Source organism: Mesoplodon bidens (genome assembly GCF_964165515.1).
Source record: "Mesoplodon bidens genome assembly, chromosome: 6".
NCBI classification, from domain to species: Eukaryota; Metazoa; Chordata; class Mammalia; order Artiodactyla; family Ziphiidae; genus Mesoplodon; species Mesoplodon bidens.
The window spans coordinates 30,397,472-30,418,432 of record NC_138162.1 but is presented as its reverse complement, the minus strand read 5'-3'; the positions used below and the strand labels follow the sequence as shown (position 1 = coordinate 30,418,432).

The following is a 20,961-nucleotide window of genomic DNA, read 5'->3' as shown; positions in this document are numbered from 1 at the left end:
CCAGGCCCCTCTCGAGTTTGTATCGTATGTAGTGGTTGAAGACATCCCACATTGTTGAGGTCACGGGTTGGAAGGGGAAGGACTGGAGGAGAGATCTGGGGCAGCGCTGCCTGCATCCTGACACCCTGACTTGGGTCTTGAGTTTGTCCATCCCTTTGGTGACATTTTTGAGTGTCAGTGGAATGGCTGTCATTTTCTATATACTCATGGTACAAATCTGGCTCGTTTGACCTTTTTGATGTGGCTCTGACCAAGACTTTTATGAAATAAGTCCTGCGGGTTGTGCTGGACTTTCCTTAGGGAAATGGATCATAACTTTCTGGCTGTTGGGTTTACTGGTAATACTGAGAACTCACTGCATGGACCTTTGATTCTGCTTTGATCTTTCAAAGTCAGAAAGACCTGATCCCCTGAGGGCAGGGCAGGCTTTGGAGACTGGCTGTGGCAGGGAGTTGAGGGAAAGGGTTGTAAAGTTAGCATCTTGTAAACATCCACTGGGGCAGTACAGTTTAGTATTAAGAGACTCAGCATACCTGGCAGCCAGACTGCCTTGGTTCAGATCTTGGCTCTGCTGCTTACCGGCTGTGTGACCTTAGATAATTCTGGAGCATCTTTGTGTGTCAGTTTCCTCAAAATGGGGATAACAGTCCTCTCTTAGGGCTGTTGTGGGGAATCCTGAGATAAGCATAAAGCATTTAGTACCGTATCTGGCACATCAGGAGCACCAGGCTTAGACTTTACTTCATGGCAGGACCATCACGTGAGATAGGGAATTTTGTTCCTTTTTGTGCACACGAAGGAGCTGAAGTTCAGAGAGGCTAAGTAACTTGCCTAAGGAAGCACAGCTGGCAAAAGGGAGGAATAGGACTAGAACTTCAGACTTCCATACTCTGCTAGTTTGTTATTACAGCCTCAAGAGAGCAGCCCAGGGTAGCCAGAAAAGTTCCCAGGTCACAAGATACTGGGCATGGATGGACTGGGATCAGAGCAGAGACAAGAGGGCTTCCGAGGGAAATGCCAGGCTTCCTCCATTTCCCGGCTTCGTGGTAACAGACATGGGCGGAACGTTCCCCAAAGCCCGTGTACAAAGAACATCCTGTGACTCACAGCCACTTCTTCCCTGCCTAAACCCCTTCCTTCCATTTGGGCAGCTGCTGAAGTTGAGGCTGCAGCCTCGAACTTTGTTTTCTGTCCTTGTGGGGCCCCCGTGGGTCATCTGGGGAGATCAGTTGACCTATGTGTCAACATTATGTCATCAAACTGGAAATTCCTTGAAATCTTTGGATGATTGCAATTCACATCCCTATGCACTTATCAGAAGTTCTAATTTGAAGCCTTAGAGTTTCATAGTTTGAAAGTTTCCCAGACCTGTCAAACCCAGGCAGTGTCTCAAAGCCTAGGCTGTTGGTTTCCATCCAGTGTAGGGCTTGGCCCCAGCTTGGTCTGCCATCAGGGGGATTCAGTGCTGCACTGCTGTGTTGAAGTATTGCTTGAACTAAAGCAAATCAAAGGTCAGCTTTACCCAGACAAGAATAGAAAACACAGTTGTACATGATTCCAGGAAGGCATGTGCCACATAATATCAGGCTGCCTTTAAAGAGTTTGGGTTGTTAACCTCAACAGCAGTGTTTCATGACTCTTGCTTTTCCAGTATGAGATTTATTTACCTTGTGGGTGGCAAAGAGCAGTTTGGAAGTCCAGTTTGTTTCTCCTTAAAATCTTCGCATTTCTAGCCCTCTCATCGCTGTTGCATTGAGGCACAGAAAGGCAATCTTAGAGTGACACTTTATCCAACACACTAAGCTGTACCAGGTTATGATGCCATTTTACATTTAAATATGTTGTGACATTCAAGTTTTACAACAGCACCAGCTTGGTGTTATCATCCCCATTTTATTGATGAGGAAACTGAGGCTCACAGGGTTACATCTTTTGCCCAAGGTCACAGAGTAAGGCTGTGAATTTAATCAGGGTCTCTCTGACCTCAAGGCGCAGCATCCTTGCACCATCCCATGCTGCCACTTCGCCTTATTCCAGTACCAGGACGCATGCGTGGTGTCACCAGCTTATGATGCCAAAATCATTATGAAGCATTTTAAAAGCATAAAATGATTCATTTAATTCCTATAGAGCAAAAAGAGCCAAAACTTTGTAAGCCAGAGCTGATTGGGTTCAGATTTGCCACTTGCTTGCTCTGTGACCTTGAGCAGGATATTAACATCTCTGGGTCTGTTTCCTTATTTGAAAAATGGGAAAAATAATACCCTTCTCATAAGCTTATTTTAAGAATTGTAGACAATAATACAGGGACTTCCCTGGCAGTCCAGTGGTTAAGACTCCGGGCAACCAATGCAGGGGTCATGGGTTCGATCCCTGGTCGCACAACTAAGATCCCACATGCCGCACGGCATGGCCAAATAAAATACAATGGCTGTGTATTAAAAAAGAAAGAAAATAATACATATAATGTATCTGATGCTCGGTACACGTTAATCCCCTTCCTCTGCTGACAAAGCACTACCATGTCCCTTAATATACGTTTTATTAATTTTAAAAGTAAGAAAACTGAAGTAATTTATACCTTATATATATGAATAATTCTTCCTTTCCAACCCTGGAAAGAGCCCCTTCTCAGCCCCTAATTGATAAATTCATCTACCCTTCCTTTCCCATGTTCCTGGGCTTCTCACGGCCCTGCATGCTGATTCTAATCCCTAACTTGTTGTGTTAGGAGCCTCTGGTCTCATTTTCAGTCAGAGACCAGCTCGTCAGTGAGAACTGAATGCCTCCAACTCTCTTCTTTTTTCCCAGCTCTTTTTCTCTCTGCCCTTTCTGTTTGATGTGGTCTTTCCTGTTTCTAGACTCTGTTTCCTCTTATTTTGATCTCACCTTCTCTCTGTTCCTTGCCTCATCTGGGCACCCTCCCACACCTCTCCACCTTTCTGGCCTTCACAAAGGGGTCTCCATGTAGTGTTCTCCCAGCTGTTTTCTTGCTTTGTCTAATGATGGCTCCTTGCCTCTTCCTCTTTTCTCTTTAGGTGCCAAACTCACTGAGGCCAATGCTACCTCGCCAGTGTTATCTTTCTTTTCCTTCTGGGCTTCCCAAGCCAGCCCGACTGTGTCCACCACCTGCATTGCATTAGCAGAGCTCCTGGCCAGTGTGAACAGGTCACCTCCCCTTCTAGGTCCACGGTCTTCACTGGCTCTTTGGGGGCCTGGTTACCATTCAGCTTCTTATCAGCTGATGTTCGTCCTCATTCCAGGGGCTCCTGACCACCTCTCCCACCTTGCCTACTTCTCAGTAAGACACAGGTATGCTGTTGTCGTAGCAGATGGATCTGGGAAAGATGTGGCGTGTCTCTTCCCATCCCCCGATTTCAATGTTGACTGATTCTGGAGTGGCAGAGTGGGCTGGAGGCTCACGGCTCTGCTCACCTGACCTTCTGTCCACCTTCTCTTGGAAGGCAAGGGCAGGGATCCTGTCTTTATACAGCATCTCTTTTATTACAGGCTCCTGCCTTCAAGGAGTGCCAAGAAATATTGCTACTTGGAACCATAGCTCTAGCGTTTTGGGTTCAGTAGCCATTTAGAAGTTTGTTGAACTTATGCAAGTTCCATTCTATGTAGAATAAGGAACATGTGGTTGCTGAAGCTGTGATACTCCCATTGGTCTCAGGAGAAGACTCTGGCTTCCCGGGACTTGCCACAAAGGGTTCAGGAAGTGTGACCCTAAATATTCTGGTTTCTCCGTGGAACCCTTCACATAAGTGTCATCCAAGACTTTATCAACATTTGTTTTGAACTTGTTTAATTTTTCAGCTTGTATTTTCTCTTGCAGTGTGTGTGTCAGTATTCACTCAGTGTTGTTAGTGTTTACTTAACCCACCCCCTAGTATGGCCGATCTCCATTTATAGAAAAATGCAGGTTCAGAGAGTCTAAGTGACTTCTCCAAGGCCACATAACTGGAAAATTCTGGAACTGAGATATGAACCAGGTTTGCCAGACTCCAGAACCTGGGATCTTTCAGGGGTGTCTTGGTGTCCGTCAGCAAGCCCTCACTGTAGAGAAGGAAACTTCTCCTGGGTAGGGAACCCTGGGCCCAGATGACCAGCAGGGAGGTCCTGAGGCTGTGTGTACCCCAGGCTCCCGGCCTCCTCTCATGGGCCCTAAGGAGTCACTCCAGGAAGCAGCCAGGTTATCCTGCCTTACCCCCCTCTTCAGAGCCCTGAAATTCCCAGAGAAGCCCTGGTTTTCCCGGGGAGGGTCCAGCCGTCTCAGTGAAGCAGGCGGGAGCTATCCCTGAAGAAGAAAGTGGAGCCCTAGCATCAGGAAAACAAACCAAAACAACAAAAAATACCCCAGAAGACACCTGAGTATGTTTGTTCCCAGTCCTTTTCTGGCAGAGAAATGTTTTGGAGTCTTGTTTAGAAGGCCCGGCTTAGGCTGAGTCAAGCCAGGAGCGAGAATCTGGCCGTGGCCCCTCCAGGCTGTTGACAGGGTCAGGGCTGGGAGACCCTCCTGGGGTCCTTTTAAGAAGAGTATTTGGGCCTGGGAAGCTGATGCGATCTCTTTCTGGACTTCTTTTTTTTTTCATTTGCCTCCTCCACCCACTTCTCAAGCAGCTGATCCTGTGGTTTCTTTTCATGTTGAACAAAAGAGACTACAGCGATCTTGAAACCGGAGCTGGGGACTGGAGGGCACTGACCGGGAGTAACCCCGCCGCCAGCTCTGCTGAGGGCTTCCCTCCTCCGCCTTCCGGGGCCGCTGCCCTCCCTCTTCCCTGCTCCCCTCCTTCTCCACGGCACGCAGGCGGGCTGGGAAGAAGCAGAAGGAACACTACGTGGCCATGAAGGTATCCCCCACCCCCGCAACGTTGCAGTGCCCTTCCCCTCCACACCCCTCTCTTTTCTGCCGTGGAAGCGTTTCCTTAGCCTGCCTGGCCCAGAGGACTGGCAAGGAACTGAGGATTCTGTCCTGTTTGTCCTCAGCCCACAAACACACACTTCACTTGTTTTGTTCTTTAGACTCCAAGCTCCTGAATTTTTTTTTTTTCTCCTTTTCTTTGCCCTACCTCCCTGCACCCAAAGCAAAACTCTGTGGAAAAGGACAGGCCGCCGCTGGCTCCTCAAGTATTTTGGTCCATATCAGAGACACGGCAACAGGAAAGCTCTAGGCGCCTTTTGCCGGACAGGGACTTTTGGTCTTCTCTGCAGGCAGCAAGGACTCATGTATAGTTTAGTGACCTGTCCAGCTCCCTGATGACCATATTCTGTGACAGCATTTATATCCTCTCAGTTACCCTTGTAAACTCTTGAGGCCCTTTCCCTCCAGAAGAGTACTTTCACTTTCTTGATTTTGGTGTTCACAACAAACTGTGAATATTTTTAACCCTTCTTACACCTAAGGAAACTGAGGCCCAAGAGAGATTCAGAAAAGTGAGGTTCATGATTACACAGTTAGGAAACAGCTGAACTGGGACCTGAATTCACATTTTCTGATGCCATGTCCAGTGCTGATTTAGTTTTACCCCAAGTATACCTTTCAGTACCAACTTTAAGAAGACCTCTGAGATCATCTTCTACAACTTACACATTACAGATAAGAAAATCAAGGTCATGTCAGCTCATGTGGGCAAAGTTAAATGGCCAAGTAAGTGACTGTCTCTTCCATTGTGTTCTCTGTCTTGTTTCCAATGACTGGTTTTTCTTACTGGTCATCTTCCATCTATGCCCATCCTTGCAGTGATCCTGTAGAGGCAATCATTTCCGTTGATTCTCTGCAAAATGCTAGATTTATTTATTCTTTTCTAAAGCTTTGAATAGGCAAATTGGTTAGCTTTAACCTTTTCTTCACCTTATAGACAGTGTCAGCAGAAAGAATTCAATAGTTCTGTCTGACTCAGGAGCTCAGCCAGGCAAATACATAACACACATACACACACACACGTGCATATACCTTAGATCATAAATTCAGTATTGACTTAGTTGGCAAAGTCACTTCTATGTTCTTATCTATTCTGAAAGCATATGCTTTAGGATCAGACTAACAATGGCGCTGATGAGGTGTCTTTCCTGAAAGTGATGATGGTATTAGCCGTCCTTATTGAGAACTTGTCTTGGTTTCAGGCATTATGCTGGGACTTCAGGTGCATTTTCTCATTTAACCCCCAGCTCAGTGCAGTGACGTAGATGCTGCTGTCATCCCCATTTACCCTGTTATTGACACTTCCAACACTCTGCTTCCAGCTCCCACTCACCTGACTGTCTTCCTGACCTGGGCTGATGCAGCTGAGGGGGCTTAGAGAAACTCTAACGCTATCTTGACCTGGTTTGTTTCACACTCAGGTCCTGTTTCACCCTTCCCTATCCGCAGCAGTCACCTCAGTTCATTACTTGATTCACTCATTTGTGTTCATCCATTCCTCCATCATCCACCATTGCCAGGTAGCCTTCTCTGTGCCAGGCACTGCTGTGCTTTCGAGTTCCAAAGTCCTGGCCCTCAGGCACTTCTGTTCTTCTGGGGAAAAAGATGTGGTCTCAGACAACTGCCCCTTGGGGGAAGCACACTTAGGAGGCTGTTAGGGCACAGAGGATGGCCACCTGACTCAGCTTGAGGGTGGAACATCAGGGCAGGCTTCCTGGAGGAGGTGACTTATGGCCCAAGTCATAAAGAAGGGTAGGAGTTAGCTAGGCCAAGAGGAGAAGGGCCATTTCAGACATCAGGCTTTCTCGATATTCTTGGCCTCTCCACTCATTTTCCTGCCAACAATAAAATGGAGAAAACTGAGACCAGAGGTACAAAGCCACCCAACTCTGGCCTCATACTATACCTCGTCCTCTTCCTTCTCCCATCCTACTCCCCAAATCTTAGGTTTTGAGGAATCTCCTCTATGTTTATCTGCTTGTACATTTATTTATTCATTCAGAAACATTGAGAACCTGGTGTACACAGCACTATGACTACAGGGTATCCTGTCCCTGCCATCACGGGAGGCCTTCCTTACCCTCTCCTCACCAGCTACAGCCTCTGGAGACTTCTGGCTCCCTGTCCTTGTCCAGAATTTAGCTGCGGCCTGTTCAGCCTGACTTCCCCCTTGAAACACTTGCAGATGATAAGCCTCACCTGGGTCAAATGCTTCCGTGCGCTGCCTTCCTCTGGCTCTCTCATCCCTCTGCTTTCTCTGTTGATTTGCCTCTTCATCTCCCTTATCATCCTTGGAAGTTCCTTGAGGGCAGTGCCTGTGTCCTTACCTTTTCTCTATACTTCATGGTGGTACACTAGTAAAGGTGAGGGAAATAAACCCTCTCAATAATCACAAAATTATTATCATTTTTTGAGCACCTACAGTGAGCCCGTTGCTTACTATTCATGCATTACACGTAAATATGTCTAATCCTCATACCTTCGAAAAGTGGGTACTGTTACCCTTACCTCTTAGGTAAGAAATCTCAGGCTTAGGAAGGCAAAATGAACTTCTCAAAGCCACACAGTTCATAAACAGCAGAGTCCAGCATCAAAGTTAGGTTATTCTGGTCCCACACCCCTGATCTTTTCACTGCACTATTGTTTCCCAAACTTGGCTGGAATCACCTTGGCGAGTGTTAGAAAATTCTGATGCCTGGGTCTCAGCCCCAGAAGTTCTGATCGCGTCTCCCGGGAGCCAAGGTTGAGAACCAGTGCGCCCCACGGCGCTGCTTTCCTGCGCACACATTGGCTGCAGCTTGGTGGTGGTGGTGTGTGAATCTGCATCCACGCGTGGTATCCATGTGACCAGAATTCAAGTTCTTTGTAGCCAGGGATCTTAGCCCGCCCTGCTGCCTTGCCGCATGGCGGCCTCGCCACCACGTGCACGTGCACTGTCAAAGGTTGTTGACCGGGCTTCCCTGGTGGCGCAGTGGTTGAGAGTCCACCTGCCGATGTGGGGGACACGGGTTCGTGCCCCGGTTCGGGAAGATCCCACATGCCGTGGAGCGGCTGGGCCCGTGAGCCATGGCCGCTGAGCCTGTGCGTCCGGAGCCTGTGCTCCGCAACGGGAGAGGCCACAGCAGTGAGAGGCCTGCATACCTCAAAAAAAAAAAAAAAAAAAAAAGGTCGTTGACTGTTTAATCAGCCTCTTGGTTCTTTCTCATTCGGAGGATTCACTGAGAGGCAGTTGGAGTTTGATCACATCCAGCTGTTCTCATCCGCAGAGCCAGTTGACTTACCAGAAATGGCTTGTAAATGCACTGCGCATGCTCCCTGGTCTCAAGAGTGTTGCTCGTGACCTAGACCCATCGCAAGTGCAGTGGGGTCGGCCTCCCACCCTTCAGCAGCCCTGCTCCGGAGGGGGGAGGCTCTTCTGGACTTGGCTCAGCCCAGTGTCGAGTGCTGCTCCGGCTTTTCATTCTCAGGAGGGGTGTGGTACTCGCCTGGTCACTGAGGCTCAGCTCGTGTGTATATTCTGTTCTGTCCGGAGCTCAGAGAGGTTTCTTCGTCCCTCACTTGACAGGTGAGGCAGTGGAGACACAGCTAGGTGAAATAATCTGGCAAATAAATGGATACAGAGCCCAGTTTTCTGAGCCCCATTGTTCCACAGTGGTTAGTGTCAGGCTTTCCATGCCAGACCTCAGTTGAAGCCACCAGCTTTCCTACCTTCTTCCCGTTTACCTTAGGGATACCTTAGGGATACTGGGACACTCAGGATGTCACTTGGCGTCTCTGGGAATATAGTTCTAGTGACTAGGAGTCCTGCTTACTGTTGGGATGCAGCCTGGGGATCATCCTAATACCTCTGGGCCCTTCTCGGACCTGTACAGCTGAAAGGAAATCTCCTGTGATGTTGCTCGGATACTTCCGGAATCTTCCCAGCCCTGATCCCATCTCCTAGTATTTATTATCCAGCCATCATTCACTGATCAGTAATTCTTTGCTTGATCTGGACACCGTGATACAAGGATAAAAGACACAGTCTGTGCTCCAGAGGCATAGTCTGGTGGACAGAATATGTAAATAAAACAACATTCCTAAAAGGATGGTCCCCAGACCCCCTGCATTAGAAATACAAGAGATGCTTATTAAAATGTAGATTCTTAGACCCCACTCTAGAGCCACTGTTTCAGAATCTCTGGGAATTGGGCCCAAGAAATTGCATTTTAGCATGTCCCTAAGTGAATCTTAGATGCTCTGAGGTTTGGCAGCTATAGAAGCGAACACGATGGTGAGAACGCAGTATCATATGTGTTAGGGAGCACCAGGCAGGTGTCAGCCTGCAGGAGCACCTGTTCTCACACGGGGTGCTGGGCCAGGACCAGCACCTGTTCTCACAAGGGGTGCTGACAGGGCCAGGACCAGCTTCTTGAATGTGTCATGAGGAATAACTAGGAGTTAGTCAAATAAGGTGTAGCCAGAGAATCATTTCTCTAGAGACGCGAATCATGCTTAGTGTATCCCTTCTATAACTCTGTATTATTAAAGTTTGCTTTAGCAGAACATGTCTGGATCAGGAAGCAGTGATGAGAGTCTGGTTGGATTTTGAGCCCTCCTTCTACTTTATCTCTGCACATCACCCCCATAGATCCCAGGATTAATTCCTGTCCTCTTTAAGCTCACCTCACAGGCCCATTTTCAGGTCAAACATCTGTTTCTCATCAGTTAAGTGATTTAGGTTTGCTAGGTTTGCCCCTGAGAGGTGGGTTCATTCCTGGGCCTGTGGGCTAGTCTCTCAGTGATGTCTGCCTGGTCATGAGGTGATGATGAGCTGGTTTTCTCTTTATTGAAAGAAGTTGGGTTATTAAGAGGGAGGGGCAGAAGGAGAAGTGGACACTCAAATGAAATACGGCAGGAAAATGAGAGCATTTCAGTAAGGGGGAGGGCCTGCCAAGCATCTGGCCAGAAATCTCATGTTTGGGATGAAGAAGCTGAAATGCAGAAAGATGTGAAATACCCAAGTGATGCCACTTGGCACAGCCTCCAACTCTGGGGACTAAAATTGGATTTCTGGCTAGTGCTTTTTCCACTTCACTGCACTGGATTGGAACCTTTTCTAAATGCACCTGAAGGGCTAATTATTTAAAGAGAGTCTGTATGACACCCTGCAGCAATCCAGTCATTTGGTAGCATTGATTTTTTTAAATGTATGCATATGTGTTTTCTTTTTTTTTTTTTTTTTTTTTTTTTTTTTCTTTTTGTGGTATGCGGGCCTCTCACTGTTGTGGCCTCTCCCGTTGCGGAGCACAGGCTCCGGACGCGCAGGCCCAGCGGCCACGGCTCACGGGCCCAGCCGCTCCGCGGCATATGGGATCCTCCCAGACCAGGGCACGAACCCGTATCCCCTGCATCGGCAGGCGGACTCTCAACCACTGCGCCACCAGGGAGGCCCTGCATATGTGTTTTCTTAAAGGACGGCAGACCTGGGTGTTGGAGGTCTGTATCATGTGTTCCACGTTTAGAACTAAAATGAGACCAAGTCTGTGAAACCGCTTTGATATGCATAATGCTCTACATCCTTGGTTCTCAAAGGGTGGGCCCCAGACCAGCCACATCAGCACCGCCTGGCAGCTTGTTAGAAAAATGCAGATTCTCCAGCCTCATCCCAGGCCGATGAATCAGAAACTCTGGGGGTAGGGGACCAGTCTGTTTTCACAAGTCCTGCAGGTGATTCTATTGCCCACTCAAGTGTGAGAACCACTGCTCTGCATCAAGAGGAAACCAGCCCCCCGAGGCTTGTGGGAATAAAGGCTTTAAATATCTCCGAGTTTAGCTGTCTGAGATGGCACTAGGGAGACGGGAGCTGTGGGGTCAGGGTCGCAAATCTCAGGTGGGTTGATATTTCTTTGAAAAACAAGGAAAAGCTGTGTGTGTGTGTGTGTGTGTGTGTGTACGTACAGCAGTGCCACACTCCACAGCTTCAGAAAGCAGTCTTTTCTTGTCTCTGCTGTTAAGGCGAAGCTCCCTGAACTTTGTTTCTCTGTGTGCTTAAGCCAGAGGCCTGTGGTTATCAATCGGTTTAAAACGAGGCAGTCAATATTATGATAGTTTGCTCCGTCATGCTTTTTATTTATTTATTTTTTGAGTTACTTATGAAATGAAAATAAAACGCTATTTCTCCAGCAGGCTTGAAGTTTCAGGACTTCCTGGTAGACAATGAAACCTTCTCTGGATTCCTGCATCACAACCTCTCTCTGCCAAGGCCAACTGTGGACAAGATACTGGGGGCTGGTGTCAATCTCCGCAAGGTAAGCTGTGACCGTCACTTTCCCTGGTGGGGCTGATGGCAGTGACATTGCTGGAGAGCGCCTGGAGGGAAGTGAATAAAATCCTGTCTTTGTAATGGCGCTGAAGGAGGTTGTTGGCTCCAATGCAGCTTCACCTATCTTTTCCTCCCTGCTCAGGCTGGCGTTGCCAAACCATCCAGAGAGTGGAATGTACAACCTGACGTCACGGGCCTGCTGGTTGAAATAAAACTGATTTCCTGCCCATCAGTTGGCATTTGTTGATAATGACTCCCTAAAGGGGAGATGAATTTAAGATGAATTAAACATTTTCTTTAAAATTTCACAGTTCTGAAACAATAACGAGGGTTGAGGATTATTACCTAGAGTATCTCTGTCTATAAAATCTAAGACAGGAGATTTTCACAATGTAATGCTTCCTTTAAAGATAGACGAGAAAGATATATAAGGAGAAAATGCTTAATTTTTTTTCTTAAAATTATAAAACCAGGAAGTAATATTAGTGTTTATGTCGAATTTTAACCTTAGATTTTCAGAAACTTCCACTGGCATCATTAGATAATCACACTGCTCCTGTGTGGTGGACAGCAGACCCAGATTGCATGGTTATTGATTTTCAGAGAAGTGTCTCAAATTTATTCTCTGGCAGAAAGGGGAACTGCTTCCTCATTGTGTCTCATGTCTACATACTAGCTTGTCTTTGCAGTAAGCAGAAGTAGAGGAAATGTTTATGACTGAAAATAAGATCTTTGCTTTACATGATCTAGAATTTTAAAAATTCGAAAAATGTGCTTACTGCTTTCCCTTATGAAACTGGGAAAATATGCCTTGAGTTTACCAATTGTGTGGTTGGGAGATGGGCCAAAGGCAGCAGGCTTATGAAAATCGTTAGCATGATTTCCATGGCCCTCCACCAATTTCTTATCTGTCACATCCGATCGGTTTAAAATAAGGGACATCCTAAGTACGGAGGTGGTCCTTGCATGGTAATTAGTCTCTGTGTAGTTAGTGTTCTTAACCCAAATACTAAAGGTAGGCTGGCAGCAAGGGCTAGTTAGAGAAAGGAGGAAAAGTGAAGTGTACTTGAGTATCTGGCAGTAGGTGGAAACTTAATGGAAACCATGGCCAACCAAGTGTTCTGCAGGGTTAGAAAGCTGCATGGGTCTTGAAAGGCTTTTGGTCCATCACTCCCACTAGGTTGTACTACAAGCAGGTCAGGTTGCACTAATAGAAACAAACAGAGGAAATAGTAACGGAGCAATAAAGAGTCTGAATCATCCATTCATTCATTCAACAAATATTTACTGTCCATATGTTCCAGCACTGTGGACACAAAGAGAGCGAGAAAAACGAAGACCCTCATCTTACTGAACTTATTGTCTAATGGACAGTAAGGACCCTATATGAAGAAATGCAGTTTATTTAGGTCCAGTAAAACTAATTAAATAAGATATGGCCAAGGAAAGGTTCTTTGCTGAAATGAATAGATAAGAATGAGTTAGGGAAGATTGGTTCAAGATGGCGGAGTAGAAGGACATGCTCTCACTCCCTCTTTCGAGAACACTGGAATCACAACTAACTGCTGAACAATCATCGACAGGAAAACACTGGAACTCACCAGAAAAGATACCCCACATGCAAAGACAAAGGAGAAGCTGCAATGAGACGGTAGGAGGGGCGCTATCACAATAAAATCAAACCCCATAACTGCTGGGTGGGTGACTCACAGACTGGAGAACACTTATACCACAGAAGCCCACCCACTGGAGTGAAGGTTCTGAGCCACATGTCAGGCTTCCCAACCTGGGGGCCTGGCAACAGGAGGAGGAATTCCTAGAGAATCAGACTTGGAAGGCTAGCGATATGTGATTGTAGGACTTCGGCAGGACTGGGGGAAACAGAGACTCCACTCTTGGAGGGCACACACAAAGTAGTGTGTGCACTAGGACCCAGGGGAAGGAGCAGTGATGCCATAGGAGACTGAACCAGACCTACCTGCTTGTGTTAGAGGGTCTCCTGCAGAGGCAGGAGGCAGCTGTGGCTCACCAAGGGACAAGGACACTGACAGCAGAAGTTCTGGGAAGTACTCCTTGGTGTGAGCCCGCCCAGAGTCTGCCATTAGCCCCAGGAAAGAGCCCGGGTAGGCTCCAGTATTGGGTTGCCTCAGGCCAAACAACCAACAGGGAGGGAACCCAGCCACACCCATCAGCAGACAAGTGGATTAAAGTTTTACTGAGCTCTGCCCACCAGGGCAACAGCCAGATCTACCCTCCACCAGTCCCTCCCATCAGGAAGCTTCCACAAACCTCTTAGATAGCCTCATCCACCAGAGGGCAGACAGTAGAAGCAAGAGGAACTACAGTCCTGCAGCCTGTGGAACGAAAACCACATTCACAGAAAGATAGACAAGATGAAAAGGCAGAGGGCTATGTACCAGATGAAGGAACAAGATAAAACCCCAGAAAAACAACTAAATGAAATGGAGATAGGCAGTCTTCCAGAAAAGGAAATCAGAATAATGATAGCGAAGATGATCCAGGACCTCGGAAAAAGAATGGAGGCAAAGATTGAGAAGATGCAAGAAATGTTTAACAAAGATCTAGAAGAATTAAAGAACAAAAAAACAGAGATGAACAATACAATAACTGAAATGAAAACTACACTAGAAGGAATCAGTAGCAGAATAATTGAGGCAGAAGAATGGATAAGTGACCTGGAAGACAGAATGGTGGAACTCACTGCTGTGGAACAGAATAAAGAAAAAAGAATGAAAAGAAATGAAGACAGCCTAAGAGACCTCTGGAACAACATTAAATGCAACAACTTTTGCATTATAGGGGTCCCAGAAGGAGAGGAGAGAGAGAAAGGACCCACGAAAATATTTGAAGAGATTATAGTTGAAAACTTCCCTAACATGGGAAAAGAAATAGCCACTCAAGTCCAGGAAGTGCAGAGAGTCCCATACAGGATAAACCCAAGGAGAAACACGCTGAGACACATAGTAATCAAATTGGCAAAAATTAAAGACAAAGAAAAATTATTGAAAGCAGCAAGGGAAAAATGACAAATAACATAAAAGGGAACTCCATAAGGTTAACAGCTGATTTCTCTGCAGAAACTCTACAAGCCAGAAGGGAGTGGCATGACATACTTAAAGTGATGAAAGGGAAGAACCTACAACCAAGATTACCCAGCAAGGATCTAATTCAGATTCAATGGAGAAATCAAAAGCTTTACAGACAAGCAAAAGCTAAGAGAATTCAGCACCACCAAACCAGCTCTACAGCAAATGCTAAAGGAACTTCTCTAAGTGGGAAACACAAGAGAAGAAAAGGACCTACAAAAACAAATCCCTCCAAAGTTAAGAAAATGGTAATAGGAACATACATATCGATAATTACCTTAAATGTGAATGGATTAAATGCTCAAACCAAAAGACACAGGCTTGCTGAATGGACACAAAAACAAGACCCATATATATGCTGTGTAAAAGAGACCCGCTTTAGACCTAGGGACACATACAGACTGAAAGTGAGGGGATGGAAAAAGATATTCCATGCAAATGGAAATCAGAAGAAAGCTGGAGTAGCAATACTCATATCAGATAAAATAGACTTTAAAATAAAGAATGTTACAAGAGATAAAGAAGGACACTAAAATATGATCAAGGGAGCAATCCTAGAAGAAGATATAACAATTATAAATATATGTGCACCCAACATAGGAGCACCTCAATACATAAGGCAACTGCTAACAGCCATAAAAGAGGAAATCGACAGTAACACAATACTAGTGTTATTGTTATATGATAATAATAACACCTCACACCAATGGACAGATCATCCAGACAGAAAATTAATAAGGAAACGCGAGCTTTAAATGACACAATAGACCAGATAGATTTAATTGATATTTATAGGACATTCCATCCAAAAACAGCAGATTACACTTTCTTCTCAAGTGCGCACAGAACATTCTCCAGGATAGATCACATCTTGGTCACAAATCAAGCCTCAGTAAATTTAAGAAATTTGAAATCATATCAAGCACCTTTTCTGACCACAATGCTATGAGATTAGAAATGAATTACAGGGAAAAAACGTAAAAAACGCAAACACATGGAGGCTAAACAATACATTACTAAATAACAAAGAGCTCACTAAAGAAATCAAAGAGGAAATAAAAAAATACCTAGAGACAAATGACAATGAAAACACGATGATCCAAAACCTATGAGATCCAGCAAAAGCAGTTCTAAGAGGGAAGTTTATAGCTATACAAACCTACCTCAAGAAACAAGAAAAAGTTCAAAACAATCTAACCTTACACCTAAAGGAACTAGAGAAAGAAGAGCAAACAAAACCCAAAGTTAGCAGAAGGAAAGAAATCATAAAGATCAGAGCAGAAATAAATGAAATAGAAACAAAGAAAACAATAGCAAAGATCAATGAAACTAAAAGCTGGTTCTTTGAGAAGAAAAACAAAATTGATAAACCATTAGCCAGACTCATCAAGAAAGAGAGGGAGAGGACTCAAATCAATAGAATTAGAAATGAAAAAGGAGAAGTTACAACAGACACCACAGAAATACAAAGCATCCTAAGAGACTACTACAAGCAACTCCGCCAATAAAGTGTACAACCTGGAAGAAATGGACAAATTATTAGAAAGGTATAATCTTCCAAGACTGAACCAGGAAGAAATAGAAAGTATGAACAGACCAATCACAAGTAATGAAATTGAAACTGTGATTAAAAATCTTCCAGCGAGGGCTTCCCTGGTGGTGCAGTGGTTGAGAGTCCGCCTGCCGATGCAGGGGACACGGGTTCGTGACCCGTTCCGGGAAGATCCCACGTGCCGCGGAGCGGCTAGGCCCGTGAGCCATGGCCGCTGCCCCTGCACCTCCAGAGCCTGTGCTCCACAATGGGAGAGGCCACAACAGTGAGAGGCCCACGTATCGCAAAAAAAAAAAAAAAAAGTCTTCCAGCGAACAAAAGTCCAGGACCAGTTGGCTTCACAGGTGAATTCTATCAAACATTTAGAGAAGAGCTAACACCCACCCTTCTCTAACTCTTACAAAAAATTGCAGAGGAAGAAAAACTCCGAAGTTCATTCTATGAGGCCGCCATCACCCTGATACCAAAACCAGACAAAGATACTACAAAAAAAGAAAATTACAAACCAATACCACTGATGAATATAGATGCAAAAATCCTCAACAAAATTCTAGCAAACAGAATCCAACAACACATTAAAGGGATCATACACCATGATCAAGTGGGATTTATCCCAGAGAGGCAAGGATTCTTCAATATACTCAAATCAATCAATCAATGTGATACACCATATTAACAAACTGAAGAATAAAAACCATATGATCATCTCAATAGATGCAGAAAAAGCTTCTGACAAAATTCAACACCCATTTATGATAAAAACTCTCCAGAAAATGGGCATAGAGGGAACCTACTTCAACGTAATAAAGGCCGTATATGACAAACCCACAGCAAACATCATTCTCAATGGTGATAAACTGAAAGCATTTCCCTAAGATCAGAAACTAGACAAGGATGTCCACTCTCACTACTATTATTCAACATAGTTTTGGAAGTCCTGGCCATGGCAATCAGAGAAGAAAAAGAGATAAAAGGAATACAAACTGGAAAAGAAGAAGTAAAACTGTCCCTGTTTGCAGATGACATGATACTATACATAGAGAATCCTAAAGATGCCACCAGAAAACTACTGGAGCTAATCAATGAATTTGGTAAAGTTGCAGGATACAAAATGAATGCACAGAAATCTCTTGCATTCTTATACACTAATATTGAAAAATCTGAAAGAGAAATTAAGGAAACACTCCCATTTACCATTGCAACCAAAAATAAAATACATAGGAATAAATCTACTTAGGGAGACAGAAGACGTGTATGCAGAAAACTGTAAGACACTGATGAAAGAAATTAAAGATGATACCAACAGATGGAGAGATATACCATGTTCTTGGATTGGAAGAATCAATATTGTGAAAATGACTATACTACCCAAAGCAATCTACAGAATCAATGCAATCCCTATCAAATTACCAATGGCATTTTTTACGGAACTAGAACAGAAAATCTTAAAATTTGTATGGAGACACAAAAGACCCCGAATAGCCAAAGCAGTCTTGAGGGAAAAAAATGGAGCTAGAGGAATCAGACTCCCTGATTTCAGACTATACTATAAAGCTACAGTCATCAAGACAATATGGTACTGGCACAGAAGCAGAAACATAGATCAATGGAACAAGATAGAAAGCCCAGAGATAAACCCACACACCTATGGTCAACTAATCTATGACAAAGGAGGCAAGGATATACAATGCAGAAAAGACAGTCTCTTCAAAAATTGGTGCTGGGAAAACTGGACAGCTGCATGTAAAAGAATGAAATTAGAACATTCCCTAACACCATACACAAAAATAAACTCAAAATGGATTAGAGACCAAATGTAAGACCAGACACTATAAAACTCTTAGAGGAAAACATAGGAAGAACATTCTTTGTCATAAATCACAACAATGTATTTTTTGATCCACCTCCTAGAGTAATGGAAATAAAAAGAAAAATAAACAAATGGGATCTAATGAAACTTAAAAGCTTTTGCATAGTAAGGGAAACCATAAAGAAAAGGAAAAGACAACCCTCAGAATGGGAGAAAATATTTGCAAATGAATCATCGGACAAAGGATTAATCTCCAAAATATATAAACAGCTCATGCAGCTCAATATTAAAAAAACAAACAACCCAATCCAAAAATGGGCAGAAGACCTAAATAGACATTTCTCCAAAGAAGACATAAGAAGCACATGAAAAGCTGCCCAACATCACTAATTATTAGAGAAATGCAAATCAAAGCTACAATCAGGTATGACCTCACACCAATTAGAATGGGCATCACCAGAAAATCTACAAACAACAAATGCTGGAGAGGGTGTGGAGAAAAGAGAACCCTCTTGCACTGTTGGTGGGAATGTAAATTGATACAGCCACTATGAAGAACAGTATGGAGGTTCCTTAAAGAACTAAAAATAGAATTACCATATGACCCAGCAATCCCACCACTGGGCATATACCATGAGAAAACCATAAGTTAAAAAGACACATGCACCCCAATGTTTATTGCAGCACTACTTACAGTTGCCAGGTCAGGGAAGCAACCTAAATACCCATGGACAGACAAATGGATAAAGAAGTTGTGGTACATATATATGATGGAATATTACTCAGCCATAAAAGGAATGAAATTGGGTCATTTGTAGAGATGTGGATGTATCTAGAGACTGTCATACAGAGTGAAGTAAGTCAGAAAGAGAAAAACAAATATTGTATATTAATGCATATATATGGAACCTAGAAAATGGTACAGATGAACTGGTTTGCAGAGCAGAAATTGAGACACAGAAGTAGAGAACAAATGTATGGACCCCAAGGGGGGAAAGTGGCAGGGGGTGGTGGTTGTGGTGTGATGAATTGGCAGATTGGGATTGACATGTATACAGTGATGTGTATAAACTGGATGACTAATAAGAAAATGAATAAATAAATAAACATTAAAAAAAAAACCCAAAAAGACTTAGAACTGGACTATCAGTGAGGTAAGGGGCTTGACTTTCTAGTACTCTGCTCTGATACAAGTAAAAAGAAGAGTTCCACATTCTGAAATTGTTTGAACATAGTTCTTTGCATCAGTTAAATATCTGTATCTACAAATAAATAGTATAAATGCCTTTTTTTCATAATTCAGGCCAACCCCAGGTTAAGATATCATGCATTCCAAAATAATGAGAATTTTCTATTTTCTTTAATAAAAGTGGTTTTAGGAGTTCAGACTCTAGATTCCTACTGGGTGAATCACGTGTCCCACTTTTGAGAAAAAGAGTTGGACTCAGAATTTCCCCTCACAAGGACAAGAGTGTGGAGGTGAGAAGTCAAATGCCACATTCCGGTTTTAATGTCCTGTAGGATCATGCCTTGATCCATCCTAAAGTTCATTAGAGACCTTATGCACTGGATAGAGTCCAACAGTGTCCATTCTTCAAAGCTGTATTGATGTGAAGTCCCCCAAAAGGCTTCAAGGACCCTGCTTCCCGTCTTTGTAATCCAGTTTTGCTTCTCTCTCTTTGCATGAAATGCTTCCAGGTATTTTTGCAAGGCTACCAGTTACATTTGACCAATCTGTGCAATGGATCAAAATTAGGAGAGCTGATTCAACTTGGTGACCAAGAAGTCTCCATGCTTTGCAGCCTGCCAAAGGAGAAACTGGATGCAGCAGAGCAAATACTTCATTCCAACCTGGACATTCTGAAGCCAATCCTGGTGAGTAGGATTGCTGTGTGGAGAAGCTTCAAGCACTAATACTTTTGGAATGTGACGTTTTTCCTTGGGCAACGTGACTTTGTTTTTGTAGAAATATAATGCTGGCTGGGAGTTGGAGACATAATTTGGCTCAGTGGTATTCTAACTGTCTTTTCAAACTTTTGGGCCACCTCCCCAAGAGTAAATGGGGGAAGAGTAAGTAGGGTGTGGCTCTGAGTCCAAGTCTAAGGTCCCTTGTGCCTGTTTCAATCAGAGAAAACCTCCTTTTTTATGGTTTTTAATATTGAAAGGGTTCATGTGAAGAAGGAATTCCACAGATTTTTTTTTTAAATTCTCAAAACCATTGATGGGAAGATGGATATCTATTCATTTTAAAAAGACTATCAGAAAGGAGATATCGAGATGTCTCAGTGGGAAAACTCTGGAATTGGATGGGAGCACACTCAATAATTAGCTTAATCAATGACAAAATTGCATTCACAGAAAAAAATAATCCCAACAAAGCCCAGTCATCAGCTGGGAATCACTAGTTCAGAGAAGCAGTCCATGAGAATACATCCAAGAATAGGGATGAGTCTGAGCATTCTGGTCATCTATGTGTTATGTCTTGTTCCAGAACAGGTATCTTTCTTTGGGTTTCCTTGGAGCTCTGGTGGAATGCCCCTTGAACAGCATCCTTTAGCATTCAGTGTTCAGGTTTCCTATTCACCATAGAGCTCTCCGATTTGTCAGTAGTTTCTTTTAAAACCAGGGAAAAAGCCCTAGAAGAAGGATATGCCTGGAAAGAGATGTTCCTCATTTTAATAGAAAGAAATTGGAATCCTCTGAGACTTTGCACACCATGATTTCTCTAGAGAAAGATGGGCCCTCCTGGGGAACTAAGAAGGTTCTGTTTCTGGACCCTGTACCTGGATGATACCCTAGAATATTCCTTAGAAACACATGCCAGGGTTTACACTCTTGACTGACCATCAGGGAGTCCTTGTGTCCAGCTTGACTCTCTGATGCTATAGCTTCTGCCTGAGGTGAAGGTAGTAGTCAAACTGTGACTTTTGGATGCTTCTGTGGCAGGGTTGATGGTGATCCCATCAGTGTGAAGGGCTTAGGCCTAATGCTTAAGATCTGTTTTTGTTTTATTCCAGAAATAGTATTTTCTGTTTCAGTGGTTGAAAATGTACTGAGTTATTTTCATTGCTCTGTGATTCCACTGGTAATGTTTCTAGAGTATAATTTTAGTAAGATATGTTTCTGTATGGAGATGTCTGCAGCCCCAGATAACTGGTCTAAATAACCAGATAAGCTCATCTGTGAAGACACTTGCAGCCTGTCGGCACTTTTTGCGTTGTGAGACAGAGGGTCAAGGTTGTTACAAATGGTAGACCGTTTCCT

At 44.1% G+C, this 20,961-nt stretch overlaps 1 protein-coding gene across 4 annotated transcripts in view; it reads left to right on the top strand.

Annotated features, from left to right (window-relative positions):
* ABCA1 (ATP binding cassette subfamily A member 1) overlaps positions 1-20,961 on the top strand; it is a 140,357-nt gene that overhangs the window by 44,323 nt on the left and 75,073 nt on the right. For 3 of the 4 annotated variants that reach the window (XM_081237809.1, XM_081237808.1, XM_081237810.1), the window contains exons 6-7: positions 11,090-11,214; positions 19,396-19,572. In XM_081237809.1, coding sequence (XP_081093935.1) covers positions 11,090-11,214; positions 19,396-19,572 — 302 coding nt within the window. The remainder of the gene's footprint in view (positions 1-11,089; positions 11,215-19,395; positions 19,573-20,961) is intronic. The other variant, XM_081237811.1, reaches the window with a different exon arrangement.